Source organism: Podarcis melisellensis (genome assembly GCF_964234715.1).
Source record: "Podarcis melisellensis genome assembly, chromosome: 8".
Classification (NCBI taxonomy): domain Eukaryota; kingdom Metazoa; phylum Chordata; class Lepidosauria; order Squamata; family Lacertidae; genus Podarcis; species Podarcis melisellensis.
Genome location: NC_138540.1, coordinates 74605299 through 74621983, shown reverse-complemented (window position 1 = coordinate 74621983; position 16685 = coordinate 74605299). Strand labels below are relative to the sequence as shown.

The 16685-nt window shown below is 44.7% G+C and overlaps 2 protein-coding genes across 2 annotated transcripts in view; one reads left to right on the top strand and one right to left on the bottom strand.

Moving 5' to 3' along the window:
* Window positions 1–16685, top strand: part of LOC309375319 (uncharacterized protein) — a 282552-nt gene that overhangs the window by 214689 nt on the left and 51178 nt on the right. The gene's annotated exons all lie outside the window — the stretch shown is intronic.
* On the bottom strand, window positions 4767–16110 carry LOC309375287 (uncharacterized protein). Its single transcript, XM_081920947.1, has 4 exons — window positions 15772–16110; window positions 8057–8206; window positions 5961–6095; window positions 4767–5084 (listed from the first exon to the last, which is right to left on the bottom strand). The coding sequence occupies exons 1-4, from the start codon at window positions 15986–15988 to the stop codon at window positions 4870–4872; spliced, it is 717 nt and encodes a 238-aa protein (XP_081777073.1). The 5' UTR covers window positions 15989–16110; the 3' UTR covers window positions 4767–4869.

The following is a 16685-nucleotide window of genomic DNA, read 5'->3' as shown; positions in this document are numbered from 1 at the left end:
TAATGAATGATGCTTTGCAGGGTTAAAGAAAGAGAAACATGTGTAAAAAGTATAAAGATAGAGGTAATCTACATTAGACACAACAACTCAGAAAGAGTAAAAATTTTGAGGTCTTAGAACAAAGGAAGGAAGTCAATATGTGTATATGTATGTAACGACTAGATTAGAATGATGATATGGTTTTATTTGTAGTTGTGTTTTTTTGTTTTTTGGGGGGGTTGTTCTTTTTTCTCTTGCATTTTTTTTCTTGTTTGTACTGTTTTATTTTATTTTTTTTAAAAAAAATATTTATTGGAGTTTTTAGAAAAAAGAATACAATGATAATAAACAGTGTTGCTTTGTTTTAACAAAATTTCATACCATCCTTGAGCTTCCTCACATCTCCCGCTCCCACTTGCATCATTAATAAATTTTTGTCAAGCAAATTATCATCTTATTTCCAAATTATAACCACTTATTTAAATACAATAAAATAATTCTCCTACCGATTTGTTTCTCTTAATCTCTCTTATCATCAAATTCTGGTCTATTTTAGTGATGGCCAATTATTTATAACCAAGCATCCATCCTAACATTCCACTAAATCACAATGTTTCTGTAAATAAGTCTTGAACTTCTTCCAATCTTCTTCAATCCTTTCTTCTCCCAGGTCTCGGATTCTGCCAGTCATCTCCGCCAGTTGCATATAGTCCATCAGTTGCATCTGCCATTCTTCCAGTGTGGGTAGATCTTGAGTTTTCCAGTTCTTGGCGAGTAATATCCTTGCTGCTGTTGTTGCATACATAAAAAATGTTCTGTCTTTCTTTAGCACCTTCTGGTCGACAATGCCCAAAAGGAAGGCCTCTGGTTTCTTGGTAAAGGTATACTTAAATACCTTTTTCAACTCATTATATATCATTTCCCAGAAGGCCTTCACTTTAGGGCAAGTCCACCAGAGGTGGAAGAATGTTCCTTCATTTTCTTTACATTTCCAACATTTGTTATCAGACAAATGGTATATTTTGGCAAGTTTAACTGGGGTCATGTACCATCTGTATATCATTTTCATTACGTTTTCTTTCAAAGCATTACATGCAGTAAAGTTCAACCCAGTGGTCCACAACCTTTCCCAGTCCTCAAACATAATGTTATGCCCAATGTCCTGCGCCCATTTTATCATAGCCGACTTAACCATTTCGTCCTGTGTATTCCATTTCAACAGCAAGTTATACATTCTTGAAAGTACCTTAGTCTTTGGTTCTAACAATTCTGTTTCCAACTTCGATTTCTCCACCTGGAACCCTAGCTTCTTGTCACTTTTAAAAATTTCTTTAATCTGAGCGTAATGTAACCAGTCTCGTACTTTGTCCTTCATTTTCTCTATACTCTGCAATTTCCAATTGTCTCCGTCTTTTTCTAACAGTTCCCAATATTTTGGCCAGTAGGCTTCCATATTGGGTCTTTTCCAGGCCTTAGCTTCCAAAGGTGAGAGCCACCTTGGAGTTTTATTTTCCAGTAAGTCTTTATATTTTGTCCAGACATTAAACACTGCTTTTCTGACAATATGGTTCTTAAAGGCCTTATTGATCTTAACCTTATCATACCACAAGTATGCGTGCCAACCGAAAGTATTGTTATAACCTTCCAAATCTAACACATCAGTGTCTTCGAGAAGTAGCCAATCTTTTAGCCAGCAAAAAGCTGCGGCTTCATAGTATAACCTTAAGTCTGGCAGGGCAAAGCCCCCTCTTTCCTTTGCATCTGTTAATATCTTAAACTTGATTCTGGGCTTTTTGCCCTGCCAGACAAATTTGGAAATATCTCTCTGCCACCTCCGGAAACACTCCGTTTTGTCCACAATTTGCAATGTTTGAAACAAAAACAACATCTTTGGCAGCACATTCATCTTAATGGCAGCAATTCGGCCTAACAAAGAAAGCTTCAATTTAGCCCAACTATCCAAGTCTCTCTTAATTTCAGACCAGCATTTTTCATAATTGTCCTTAAATAGACTCAGATTTTTGGCTGTTATGTTGACCCCTAGGTACTTTACCTTCTTCACCAATGATAATTCTGTTTCTCTCTGAAACCGTCCTGACTCTGTGTCTGTCATATTTTTCCCTAACACCTTCGTCTTTTGTTTATTTAGCTTAAATCCCGCCACCTGACCAAAATCATGTATCAGTTGTAGTACTCTTTTCGTACTAGATTCTGGCTCCTGCAATGTCAAAACTAAGTCATCTGCAAAAGCTTTAAGTTTATATTGTTTCGCTCCGACCTGAATCCCCTGCACCAACCGGTCACCTCTAATCAAGTTCAACAGCACCTCCAGAACTGAAATAAACAACAGAGGGGAAATCGGGCAGCCTTGTCGTGTTCCTTTTTCAATTTTAAATTCTTCCGTTACCACATTGTTAACTATCAATTTAGCTTTTTGTTCTGAATATATTGCATCAATCCCATTTTCAAAACCCCGCCCCGCTCCCATTTCTTTTAAATTTCCCTTCATGAATTTCCAGGAGATGTTGTCAAAGGCCTTCTCCGCATCTATGAAAATCAGCACTGCTTTAGTGTTTATATCTGTTTGCAAAAGTTCCAAAATGTCAATAATGTTCCTTGTGTTTGCAAACATATGTCTACCTGGGAGAAAGCCGGCCTGGTCTTTATGAATAACTTCATTTAAAACTCTTTTGAGTCTGCCTGCTAAAACATCAGCAAATATTTTGTAATCCACATTTAAAAGGGAGATGGGGCGGTAGTTCTTAAGTTGTGTCTTTTCAGTTTCTGATTTTGGTATCAACGTGATAAAAGCTTCCTTCCACGATTCCGGCGCCTTCTTTCCCTGCAAAATTTCATTGCTGACCTCCATCAAAGGTTGAATCAAATAGTCACTCATTGTCTTATAATACTTGGAGGTCAAGCCGTCTGGCCCTGGAGATTTGCCCAGCTTCATGTTCTGAATGGCATGTTCGATTTCTTGTCGTGTTATTTGACTATTCAGGAGTAATCTATTTTCTTGTGTAAATTTTTTAAGACTGTTTTTTTTCAAAAATTGTTCAATCTCAGCCTCATTTTGCGGCCCTTGAGTATATAATTTCTTGAAATATTTCTGAAAAGATTTTCTGATTTCCACGGGGTTCTGGATATTTCTTCCTTCAATTTCCAAATTTGTTACTATATTCAGCTTTTGTCTCTTCTTCAACTGCCAAGCCAGCAGTTTCCCACATTTATTTGCCGATTCGAACGTTTTTTGTTTCATTGATTTAATCTTCCATTCTATTTCCTGATTTATCAGTTTGGAATATTGTGCCTGGAGAAGTTTAATTTCTCTCAGAATCGGCTGTAACTTCGGATTTACTCTTAGCTTCTCTAATTCTTTTATTTTCTCCAAAATCTTATCTTTCTTTTCATTTTGTTTGTACTGTTTTATTTTGGATTCAATGTTTGTAATTTTTGTTGTAATGTTGCATTGAAAATAAAAAAAATTAAAAAAGAAAAGAAAGAAAAGAAAGGCAATTAGTCTCCACACAGCTTAAAGGGACCCCTGACCGTTAGGTCCAGTCGCGGATGACTCTGGGGTTGCGACGCTCATCTCTCTTTATTGGCCAAGGGAGCCGGCATACAGCTTCTGGGTCATGTGGCCAGCATGCCATTTAACTTCCCGCCAGAGCAGCACCTATTTATCTACTTGCACTTTGACATGCTTTCGAACTGCTAGGTTGGCAGGAGCAGGGACCGAGCAACGGGAGCTCACTCCATCGCGGGGATTCAAACCACTGACCTTATGATTGGCAAGCCCTAGGCTCTGTGGTTTAACCCACAGCGCCACCCACGTCCCTCCACACAGCTTAGGTCCAGGCTATCTCCCTATGTGAGCTTGCCTGGGCTTTGCGATCTTCTTGGCCCCACCCCCTTCACAGGCCTGCTCAGTGAGGACAAAAGAGAGGGCCTGTGGAACTCCCTTCCACAGGAGGCTAGATTGTCTGCCACTCTGCTTTCCTTTCACCAGCAGGCAAATACTTTTTTTTGTTCCCACAGGTTTTAGGCCACTAACTGGCCGTTGTGGCAAGGTCTTTTGAGGATGGGTGTTCTACTTCATTTTTGTATGCTTTTAAATGGTTTGAAGTGTTTTCACTTCTGTTTTTAATAGGGTTATTTCTCTCTCTCTCTCTCTGTCACACACACACACATTCTATGCATAGCACACCCAGTTACAAGAGTTGTCACTTTCCTCCTCCCTCCTAATAGGGCTCCTCTGCCCCTTAGAAAGTTAGTAGCTGACAGTTTCACTATTATTACACATCCACCATGCTGGAAAATATTTAATCTATCACAATTTTCCATATGCTGTGCTGATGCCACCCATTTTTTCAGAACGTAAGAGAAACACTGCATCGTACTCGGGAGCACAGTCAGGGGAAAACCCGTTTAGAGCGATGGATTATAATTTTTAAAGCACTCCAAGGCTCCATCCGCACTACACATTTGAAGCAGCCCCATGTCACTTTTAAGCAGCCATGGCATTCCCCCAAAGAATCCTGGGAACTGTAGTTTGTTAAGGGTGCAGAGAGTTGTTAGACCCTAAAAGTTCCTGGTGAAATGGACAGCTTTCTTTGGCTGTACTTACCTAAAAGGAGGTGGGAGGTTGGGGAGAGAGATGGAACTGTTACAGACCAGGCACTGAAAATGCAAAACAACTTTATTGCAAGATTTAGGTGTTGGTTTTTCTTTAAAAAATCAGACATTGGAATATTAAAATAATAATAATAATAATACAAGAGAAGCAGTAGGATGGATAATTTTTTTTAATAGACAATGCGGATTCAAAATAAAATAAAATAAAATAAAAAATAGCATGGGAGGAAATGAGAAACTATCAGGTTGAAGAGTTTAGATTATGGTGGAATTAAGACAGATGGATGGGCTTGAGAGGGGGCTTCTTGCAGGTGGAGCAGCCAGTCCCTGACCTTGGAGAACTGACAGCCCCATAGCTGTGTGGTCCCCAGCCGCAGGTTGCTGCATGCTCCCTTCCAAGAGGATTGTGTTGAAATGTTGTTCACTGCCAGATTGTATTGTCAGCAAATGTGTCATCAAGCTAAAGAAACCTGCGGGGAGAAAAGAAGGACCATATTCCTTTTCTATTTTTTTAAGTTGAACTGAATTGATTAGTTGCAGTTTTGTCCCTCCCTTCCTCCTAGGAGCTCAGGGTAACAGGCACTTCCCAATTACTCATCCTCACAGTGCATAACAGTAATAATACAAGCCACACTGAAAGCATTTGGGTCCCCAGGTTTGGAAATGGGAAACACACTGAGAGCTGTTAAATTATGGGGATCAAGGAAGCTCTCCTGCGTAAGCCAAACGGGAAAGAACATGAGCTCTGCAAAAGGGCCTGTGTGGTTCCTGTTCATTTCCACAGGGCAGGGGGCACCAATGCGGTGCCCATGGGCACAGCGATGCCCCTGTGATCTTCCCCTGCTGTCCACGAAGCCTCCTTGGTTTTGAGATGGTGAGGATGGTTAGCTTTTTCTTTCTCAAAAAGTGCAGAGATTAGAAGGAAGGAGTTGGTAGAATGACGCCCTTCCCAACTTCCGTTTTCAGCTCTATGTCCTGTTCAAGGCAAGGATCTGATTAATTCCACTGCATCTGACTTTGACCCACATACCCTGGGAAACCTAAACTTTAACTCTCTTTTAGTCCCCCAGAGGGGTGGCTGACCTGTAGGAGAAGGGAGAGAATTGATCAGAGGGGGTAGTGCCTCGGCACTCACTCAAAACTCCCAAGGAGGTCACAGGCCTAAGAGACTGACCATGCCTGCCATAGGGCTTACATGAGAGGATGTCCTGCTGGCTCCGATCCACCTTCCACTTTGCTGTCCTAATAAGTGATGGCTTAATATAACATCCTGGCCTGTTAGCAGTACTTGAACCACGGTTTCCCAGTAGGGATGCCCCAAGAAACTGTGGCTTAACAAAGCTCACCATTCATGACATAGAGGGTGAACACCAGCCAGGCGAGGCAGAAACTCCATGTGAAGTGAAGGTGGCCGACAGAACTCAAATCTTTCTGGGTCATGTCGACTGTGTATGAGGCCATTGTGACAAAGCCGAAGATGCCTAACAAAGAGTAAAAGTGAGTTAGAGATGCCACCTGAGTAGGGATGGGGGATCCATTTGATCCAGGTTTTTTCATGAACCTGTTGAATGGAGGCTTTAAGCATGCAAAATAAGCCTTGTGAATGCACAGGAAGGTAGGAAGCTCTCATATACTGAGCCAAACCATTGGACAATCTGGTTTAGTACCGTCTACACCAGGGGTCAGCAAACTTTTTCAGCAGGGGGCCGGTCCACTGTCCCTCAGACCTTGTGGGGGGCCGGACTATACAGTCATACCTCATGTTGCGTCCGCTTCAGGTTGCGTTTTTTTGGGTTGCGGACTGTCGAAGCTCGGAAGTACCAGAACAGGTTACTTCCAGGTTTTGGCAGGCACGCATGTGCAGAAGCACTAAATTGTGCTTTGCGCATGCGCATAAGTGCTTTGTCGCAACCCGCGCATGCGCAGATGAGCAGATGTAGCTTGCAAATGCTGCGGGTTGCGAACATGCATCCGCATGGATCACGTTCGCAACCCGAGCACCCACTGTATTTTGAAGGGAGGGAAATGAACGATTTCCTATGCCCTACAAATAACCCAGAGCTGCATTTTAAATAAAAGGACACATTCTACTCATGTAAAAACACGCTGATTCCCAGACTGTCCGCGGGCCGGATTTAGAAGGCGATTGGGCCAGATCTGGCCCCCGGGCCTTAGTTTGCCTGCCAATGGTCTCTACACTGACTGGCAGAGGCTCTCTTGGGTTCCCTCCCAGCCCTCCCTAGAGATTGAACCAAGGACCTTCTGCGTGCAAAACAAATTCCTCTACCACGAAGCCACAGGCAACACAAGCTTAGTATTGTCTACACTGACTGGCAGCTGCCCTGCAAGGTTCCAGACAGAGGATTTCCCCGGCCAACCAGCAGATGCTGGGATTGAACGCTGGTGCAGAATTTGATGGCCAGGCTGCCCAATGGGGTGAGCATTTTACACCAAATCTGGGCCGACTGAACTGGCTGCCGGTTAGTTTCTGGGCCCAATTCAAAGTGCTGGTTTTGACCTATGAAGCCTTAAACCTGAGACCTTTTGCATATGAGCATTTGTTGTGCCACTGAGCCCTTCCTGAAACTAGGGGGAGATCTCTTTGCGTGTCGAGGTCCCCAAGCCACCCCCCAAATAACTCACAACGCACACTTAATTTTTGTTTAAGGTTTTTGGCATAATTTTGGCCACAACTTTATTTAAATATAAAACCGTGAGTGGTTGTTTAGGCATTGGTTAAGACTATCTGTCCCCCCGCCTGGGGACAGAACTGACTTCCGGGCACCACCGAAAGACAGTGCGGGGGAAAGCAAGTCGGGGAAGAATTGGAGCTGAGACACAGACCCTCAACTCTCACCCGCCTGCTCCCCGAAGGCTTGCCGGCCCTAGTCCCATTCCAGGGATTGGACGAAAAGGATTCCTTTAACGGAATTCCCTTTCCGCAGCAACCATGGAGGGGCAGGCCCAGCCTATCCTAACCCCTCCATGGAGGGGCAGGCCCAGCCTATCCTAACCCCTCCTCCACCAATTTATAACCAATGCCTAACCGCAACCTTACAAGTTGTGACGATTTGCTACGCAGTAGGCAAAAACCAAATGGCCCAACCAATCAGCCAGATGGACAAAATTCCTACCAGGCCCCCGCTCCAAAGCAGACGACCCCATGACAGGCATAGCAAGGTCAAAGCAACAACCCCTTACTCAAGGGCGGGTGGGCGGGTGATCCGTTGCACACAGCAAAGAGAAAGCTCCAGGCTGCATGCAGAGTATTTAAACATTTTACCCCTCCCACCAAAATTGCAACATAACTTTTACCCCAGCAACCCAGTGAACCAATCACTGCCCCAGGCCATCTTTAGAGACCCTGCCTGGTAACAGAGGGGTGGCTCAGCAGACCCCACCGCAACACGTGCTCTCCATGAAGGAGAACACGATTTCTCACCTGTGGTGAAGCTTGCTGCTGAGGACACCAGCATGTTGGAAGGTCCCCCACAACGCCTCAGGCATTGGCAGGAGATGAGGAGGGAGATGGCTGCCACGAAGCCAGTGACCGTAGCGAGTGCCAGGAGGATTCTCGAAACTCTCATGATACCTGCCAGGGAGAGAAAGATTAATACGGATTGTTCATGCTTTGTGTCCTGTCTGAAATGCTGGAGAATGCCTGCATGCAGGTGGCTTAAGTCCATTGGTTTCATAAAGGGTGAAAAGGGTAAAGAACCCCTAGATGGTTAATTTTTTTATAACATTTTTTTGATTTTCCAAAAATAACAAAACGGGGGGGGGGGGGCAGCAGAAAAAATAATAATAACCAAATTAAACCATAATTTTTGGTCGACTTCCCTCCACTCCTCCTCTTGGTTCCATTATAATATACTGGTTCATGCACGTCCATAAAACCTTATGCAGTGGTACCTCAGCTTAAGAACCTAATTCGTTCCGGAGGTCTGTTCTTAACCTGAAACTGTTCTTAACCTGAGGTACCACTTTAGCTAACGGGGCCTCCTGCTGCCGCTGTGCCACCTCCGCACAATTTCTGTTCTCATCCTGAAGCAAAGTTCTTAACCCGAGGTACTATTTCTGGGTTAGCGGAGTCTGTAACCTGAAGTGTCTGTAACCTGAAGTGTCTGTAACCCAAGGTACTACTGTATACTTAACAGTATACTTAATTTTAAAACCTCCTTCATCTTATTACAAGTGAGTTTTAAAAGTTATACTGGTTAAGGAAAATTCTGGGTTGAGACAGCCCAGCTCGTTGGGGTACCAGCTCCCAGCCAAGCAATTTGGAGCAAAACAGCTGTAAGTAGACTTAGATCCTTTATTGTTTAGCAACAGGTTCAACAGGTTCACCCCAAAGGGTGCTCATCAATGGTTCCTCTTCATCCTGGAGAAGAGTGACTAGTGGGGTGCCACGTGGTTCTGTCTTGGGCCCGGTCTTATTCAACATCTTTATCAACGACTTGGATGATGGATTCAAGGGCATCCTGATCAAATTTGCAGGTGACACCAAACTGGGAGGGGTGGCTAACACCCCAGAGGACAGGATCACACTTCAAAACGACCTTGACAGATTAGAGAATTGGGCCAAAACAAACAAGATGAATTTTAACAGGGAGAAATGTAAAGTATTGCACTTGGGCAAAAAAAATGAGAGGCACAAATACAAGATGGGGGACACCTGGCTTGAGAGCAGTACATGTGAAAAGGATCTCGGAGTCTTGGTGGACCACAAACTTGACATGAGCCAACAGTGTGACGCGGCAGCTAAAAAAGCCAATGCAATTCTGGGCTGCATCAATAGGAGTATAGCATCTAGATCAAGGGAAGTAATAGTGCCACTGTATTCTGCTCTGGTCAGACCTCACCTGGAGTACTGTGTCCAGTTCTGGGCACCACAGTTCAAGAAGGACACTGACAAACTGGAACGTGTCCAGAGGAGGGCAACCAAAATGGTCAAAGGCCTGGAAACGCTGCCTTATGAGGAAGGGCTAAGGGAGCTGGGCATGTTTAGTCTGGAGAAGAGGAGGTTAAGGGGTGATATGATAGCCATGTTCAAATATATAAATGATGTCACATAGAGGAGGGAGAAAGGTTGTTTTCTGCTGCTCCAGAGAACCGGACACGGAGCAATGGATCCAAACTACAAGAAAGAAGATTCCACCTAAACATTATGAAGAACTTCCTGACAGTAAGAGCTGTTCGACAGTGGAATTTGCTGCCAAGGAGTGTTGTGGAGTCTCCTTCTTTGGAGGTCTTTAAGCAGAGGCTTGACAACCATATGTCAGGAGTGCTCTGATGGTGTTTCCTGCTTGGCAGGGGGTTGGACTCGATGGCCCTTGTGCTCTCTTCCAACTCTATGATTCTATGAACAGCAGCGAGTGAACCCAGAGCATGGAGCGACATTGACTTTTAAAACTTCCCACCACATCCCAGAATACAGTTCACACAGCATCATTGATATATCATCTTTACATCACTGACATGTCACCAAAGGGGAGGGGAAGACAGGAATTATACTAGTTCAACCTTAGCAAACATGTCCAGACAAGTTACAGGTGGTAGCCATGTTGGTCTGCCGTAGTCGAAACAAAAATTTAAAAAATCCTTCCAGTAGCACCTTAGAGACCAGCTAAGTTTGTTATTGGTATGAGCTTTTGTGTGCATGCACACTTCTTCAGATACACTGAAACAGAAGTCACCAGACCCTTACATATAGTGAGAGGGTGGGGAGGGGTATTACTCAGAAGGGTGGTGGGAATGGGTGATTGGCTGATAGGTGTGGTAAACCTGTTGATGACTGTTAACGACTGCAATTGGTCTTACAGGAAAAAGCAAGGGGTGAGATGGCTAAAAATAGCTTTATCATGTATAATAATATAAGAATCCAATGTCTCTATTCAGACCAGGTCTCTCCATGGTTTTAAGTTTGCTAATAAGTTGCAATTCAGCAACTTCTCTTTCCAGTCTATTTCTGAAATTCCTTTCTAATAAGACAGCTACTTTGAGATCTTTGAATAGAATGTCCTGTATAGAATGTTTATTACTGGGGTATGGAACATAGGAAGCAAGAAGGACCACTGGTTTGTCTAAATTAGTTTTGTCAACACTGACCAGCAGCAGCACTCTGGCCTCCATCTAGAGAAGCTCAAATGGGTTTCCCAAACTTGGGTCTCCAATTGTCTTTGGACTACAACTCCCATCATCCCTAGTTAGCAGGACCAGTGGTCAGGAATGATGGGAATTGTAGTCCAAAAGCAGCTGGAGACCCAAGTTTGGGAAACCCTTAACCAGAGGCATGATCAGAGTTCAGGAACACAGTCCCACTTGGCAAAACAAAACAAAAACACTTTGGCCACATGGTTGGGTTCTCCCTTCCTTATCTACCGTATTTTTCGCTCTATAAGACGCGCCTTTTCCCCTCCAAAAATTAAGGGGAAATGTGTGTGTATGTTATGGAGCGAATACAGGCTCCATGGCTTCAGCGAAAGCAACGCGAAGCCTCCGGATTGCAGCGCGAGCTCCCGCTGCACTCCGGAGGCTTCGCGTTGCTCTCCTGGCTTCGCTTCGCTGGAGAGGCACTACGCAGCTTTCCCTCTCTGCGTAGCGCCCCTTCAGCGAAGCAGGAGGAGAAATGGAAGGGGCTCCACTTCTCCTGCTGCTGAGCTGAAGGGGCGCTGCGCAGAGAGGGAGAGATTTTTTTCCCTTGTTCTCCCCCTCTAAAACTAGGTGCGTCTTGTGGTCCGGTGCGTCCTATAGAGCAAAAAATATGGACATACATAATTCCAATATCCATCAATCCCTAAACAGAAGATGCATTCTTAAAGATGTGGAAAAGTTCAAATCCCTACTGGATCTCTTACTGGGAGTTGGGGCCACTATTTCTCACCATAATCTAGTTTCAGAGCTGTTGTGAGCATGAAAATGGGCGAGGGAGGAGAAAATTTGCACATGCTACTCCAGGCTTATTGGAAGGAAAGGGGGTGTTGAGGTGGGTGGGTGGAGAGGATTAGAAAAAAAAATCAAGCAAATAGATGCATCATCAGTTGTAAATATGCCTACTTGCTTTAAATAACATTGCACCTGACCTCTGTTCCAGAGGGTAGGAGTGTTTCTTTCTTAAAGCTGCCTCTTGACGGCTCAACAGCTCAGCTCTCAGGAGGCAGCAAATGGGATGTGGTTTCCTCTTCTAAACATCACTCTTGACAGCTCTAGTTCTCAGGAGGCGCTGACGGTTGTAGACACTTGTACAAATCATCATTATCAGTAACTTTCCGACAGCTTGTAACAACAGTGCCATAGCATCTGCACCAGCTCTCTGTCCCCAGGCCAGCTTCAAAGTTTGGGAGCTAGAGTTCAAAGCCCTAAATAATTTCGGACCAAGATACCTTAAGAGGGTCTTGCTCCCCATAGGCTGGCATGTTCAGGGGCTGAACTTTTGGAGGTGCCTTATCATGTCCCTGGGCATAGCTGTCAACTTTTCCCTTTTCTTGCGAGGAATCCTACTCAGAATAAGGGAATTCCCCTTAAAAAAAGTAAAATGTTGACAGCTATGCCCCAAGACCAAATCTCTCTATAATGTTTGGATTTTTAAAAATTCAGTCACCTGACAGTTGTTAACAATAATCAGCAAATCTCTGCTCCATATCAAATTGCTTCAGATCATGATATGGAGATGATAGATAAGTAGATAGATACATAGATATAGCCGAATATATATATATATATATATATATATATATATATATATATATGCTTTCGTAGATTTTCACGGGTACAGGAATGCAGGTTTTGGTGTCCTCGGGTGTCTTCCCGTGTAAAAGTTGGGGTGTCTAGGCGACGTTTCGACGAGGTCTCACTCGTCATCTTCAGGCTGGTGCTTTCGGCTTCTTGTTACTGGAACAGAGCAGGATCTCAGTGTTTGAGTTCCTATAAATACTGTTGAGGGGGTGTGGTGTATAGCCTCCAATGTTCTGGGCAGAGAGGAAGTTCCCAGGCTAGTGTGCCTTTTCTTCTTTTGTTCCTTAATTACTTGAGGGATATCTTGAGTGATTTTTTGAGTGATATCCTGAGTACCACTTAGGTGGGTCATTAGGTGTGGATTAGTTGCTAAAGTCTTTGTGTCTTGACCTCTTGAACTTTGTGAAGAGTTTTTCTGAGAAGATGGCTGTACTGCACTTAGTTGTGCTCTGGCTTGGCTTCGTGTATAGGGGCGAGCTGTGGTTTTGTGGCCTGTGTCAGCCAGATCTGTGTAGGGATTGCAGGGGGGTGCAGCATCCGGAGGTGCCACCATGGTTTGGCTACTGGATGGTGTCTGTAATTTATCTGTGGAGAGGGTCTGGGTTTGGGTCTGGTGTGGTTGATTGGTGATGGCGTTCTGTGTGCCTCTGGATCTGGTGTCAGTTTTTGTGGGGAGGGCTAATTTCCAGATGTCTGGCAAGCGGGATGTGTCGTCACGCTTGTTCATGTTGTGAGGGTGTTTCTCTATCTCGATGGCTTCCATGATTATTCTCTTGTGGTGATGTTCCATGTTAAAGAGCAATTTGGAATCTGCAAAATTAATTTCGTGTCCTGTTTCTTTCATGTGTTGGAAAAGAGAGGAAGTTTTTTCTTCTTTTTTGACGGCATTCTTGTGTTCTGCGATACGTGCATTTATTCGTCTGTTTGTTTGTCCAATGTACGTGGCTGGGCAGACTTTGCAGGGTATTTCATAGACCCCTTGGTTTTCCAACTGGATTTTATCCTTGGGGTTTCTGAGGATATTGGCTATTTTTTGGTTGGTGCAAAAGGCTGTTTTGATATTGTGTTTATGGAGGATTTTGCTAATTTTATCTGTAGTGCCCTTGATATAAGGAAGGAGGGCCATGCCATTGTTTTCTTCTGTGTCTTGGTTTTTGGGGGGTGTTTCTTTTTGGATTAGCTTCGTAACCCTGTTTTGCTGGTATCCATTGGCAATTAACACATTTGAGAGATTCTGTAACTCAGTTGTCAAGTGGTCTTTGTCAGCCAGGCGTTTGGTTCTGGAGATGAGAGTCTTGGCTACGGAGTTTATTTGTGCAGGGTGGTGGTGTGATTGTGCATGTAAGTAGCGGTTGGTGTGTGTTTTTTTCCGGTAGATAGTGTGTCCTAGGGAGCCATCAGGTTTTTTGTAGATTAGGACGTCAAGGAAGGGAAGTTGGTTGTTGGCTTCTATTTCCATAGTGAATTGTATTTTGGGGTGTAGGCTGTTGAGATGTGTGAGGAAGCTATCCAGTTTTTCCTTCCCGTGTGGCCAAATTACAAAGGTGCCGTCAACATATCTGAGCCAAAGTTTGGGTTTGTGTTCTGACTTGTCTAAAGCATTGGTTTCAAAGTGTTCCATGTACAGGTTTGCGATGACCGGTGAGAGGGGTGATCCCATGGGTGCTCCTTCTATCTGACACCAGATCCAGAGGCTGACACCAGATCCAGAGGCACACAGAACGCCATCACCAATCAACCACACCAGACCCAAACCCAGACCCTCTCCACAGATAAATTACAGACACCATCCAGTAGCCAAACCATGGTGGCACCTCCGGATGCTGCACCCCCCTGCAATCCCTACACAGATCTGGCTGACACAGGCCACAAAACCACAGCTCGCCCCTATACACGAAGCCAAGCCAGAGCACAACTAAGTGCAGTACAGCCATCTTCTCAGAAAAACTCTTCACAAAGTTCAAGAGGTCAAGACACAAAGACTTTAGCAACTAATCCACACCTAATGACCCACCTAAGTGGTACTCAGGATATCACTCAAGAAATCACTCAAGATATCCCTCAAGTAATTAAGGAACAAAAGAAGAAAAGGCACACTAGCCTGGGAACTTCCTCTCTGCCCAGAACATTGGAGGTTATACACCACACCCCCTCAACAGTATTTATAGGAACTCAAACACTGAGATCCTGCTCTGTTCCAGTAACAAGAAGCCGAAAGCACCAGCCTGAAGATGACGAGTGAGACCTCGTCGAAACGTCGCCTAGACACCCCAACTTTTACACGGGAAGACACCCGAGGACACCAAAACCTGCATATATATATATATATATATATATATATATATATATATATATATATATATTAGTTATGAGTTTGGAGGTACAGTGTTAGGTTGTTCGCAGACACCCCTCCTAATCCCTGTATCAAATAAGTGTTAAAAGCTAATCAAGCCTTCTAATTCTTGGGACAGTCAGGTTAGCGTCCTGTTAAGGCGATTGCTTGGGTGATGGGCCATTAAGGGGAACAAAGGAAGCAGCTCTATGGGAGATGGCAATTGGGTGGAGTTCTACCATCCCTCAACTCTGGGTAGTTAGGAGGATAAAGCCAGGACTGTGAACAGGAAGTAGAGTGATGTGAGCTGGAAGCAAAACAGAGAGAGAGAGAGCAAACGATGTTTGTTTTCTGTTTGAATCCAAGGCTGTAGCTATGGGGGAAGCAAGCTCTCTTGGGTTGTTAATTCTGTGGACCGTAGGCTCAGGTTGCATATATGTGTAAACAAACCATAAATCATAAAGATACCATAGTCTCTGCTGTCCTTCATTCCAAAGGAAACACAAACCCTGGGCCCTGGAATCTCGCACTGCTTGGAGATTGGGGTTGCATGCAGCAACAAAAAGGACCCCTGACCATTAGGTCCAGTCGTGGATGACTCTGGGGTTGCGGCGCTCATCTCGCTTTATTGGCCGGCGTACAGCTTCCAGGTCATGTGGCCTGCATGACTAAGCCAGTACTGGCGAACCAGAGCAGTACACGGAAACGCCGTTTACCTTCCCGCCAGAGTGGTACCTATTTATCTACTTGCACTTTGATGTGCTTTCGAACTGCTAGGTTGGCAGGAGCAGGGACTGAGCAACGGGAGCTCACCCCGTCTCGGGGATTTGAAGCAAATTGTTTATCTCCTCGGGAAATAAATGAAATAAACATTTCAAAACACCTAGCTTCCCTTGGGCTTACACATCAGTACATGTTGGCATGGGATCTCGCTGGAGATCCAAAAACTGACTTAGACATCTCCTGAAGGGCAGATCCCCCAGGACTGGAGCCATGCAGCCATGGGGCAAGAGAAGAGGGTTGCTTGTGTTTGGGGCGGAGTGCCAGGAGGTGTAGGACTGAGATGACTGGGCACCGGTGCACCTCCTTACCACTGCTCCTGCTCAGTTGAGTGCAGGCCACGTTGTTGCAGAGTTTGTTGGCCACGGGGTTAGGAGGCCCGTTCGTGTCTGGGACAATGATTTCCATCCAGGAGGGGCTAAGCAGGGAGATGGAGAGGAGGAGGAAACTGATGCAAGTAGAGGCGGCTGTGGTGGCTCGATAGGGCAAGCTCACACGGAGCCACTGGCAGGCATTGGCTGGGGGCATCTTCGCTAGGGGGAAGAAGCAGCCACTGAGGACCACCGAGAACTTGTGGAGACACAGTGGTTCCTAGAGTGTCTGTGCAACAGTTCAGGCTCCTGCAGATACTTCTAGGCTGGTCTCAACTGCCGTGGAATCTTGACTTCCTTTACTTCTTTGGGTTGAGGGGGTAGGAAGCGGCCTGGCGCAGGGTTGATTTATTTACTGTGGTGGTGATTTGTTCAAACTGTTTTTGATCTTGAATTTTAAATCTCTATTAACCTGCCCTGGCCCCTATCAGTGAAGGGCAGGTCTTAAATGTAATGCTGGCGTTATTGGTGATGATTGATGGTGGCAATGATAATGATAATTACCATATTTTTTGCTCTATAAGACTCACTTTTTCCCTCCTAAAAAGTAAGGGGAAATGTGTGTGCGTCTTATGGAGTGAATGCAGGCTGCGCAGCTATCCCAGAAGCCAGAACAGCAAGAGGGATTGCTGCTTTCACTGCGCAGCGATCCCTCTTGCTGTTCTGGCTTCTGAGATTCAGAATATTTTTTTTTCTTGTTTGCCTCCTCCAAAAACTAGGTGCGTCTTGTGGTCTGGTGCGTCTTCTAGAGCGAAAAATATGGTAATAATATAATAGGGGCAGGGGCAGTGACTGAGAAGACTAAGCTGATTCCTGTCTTTTTTGGCCCAACGGACAATCATATCTTACGGGTT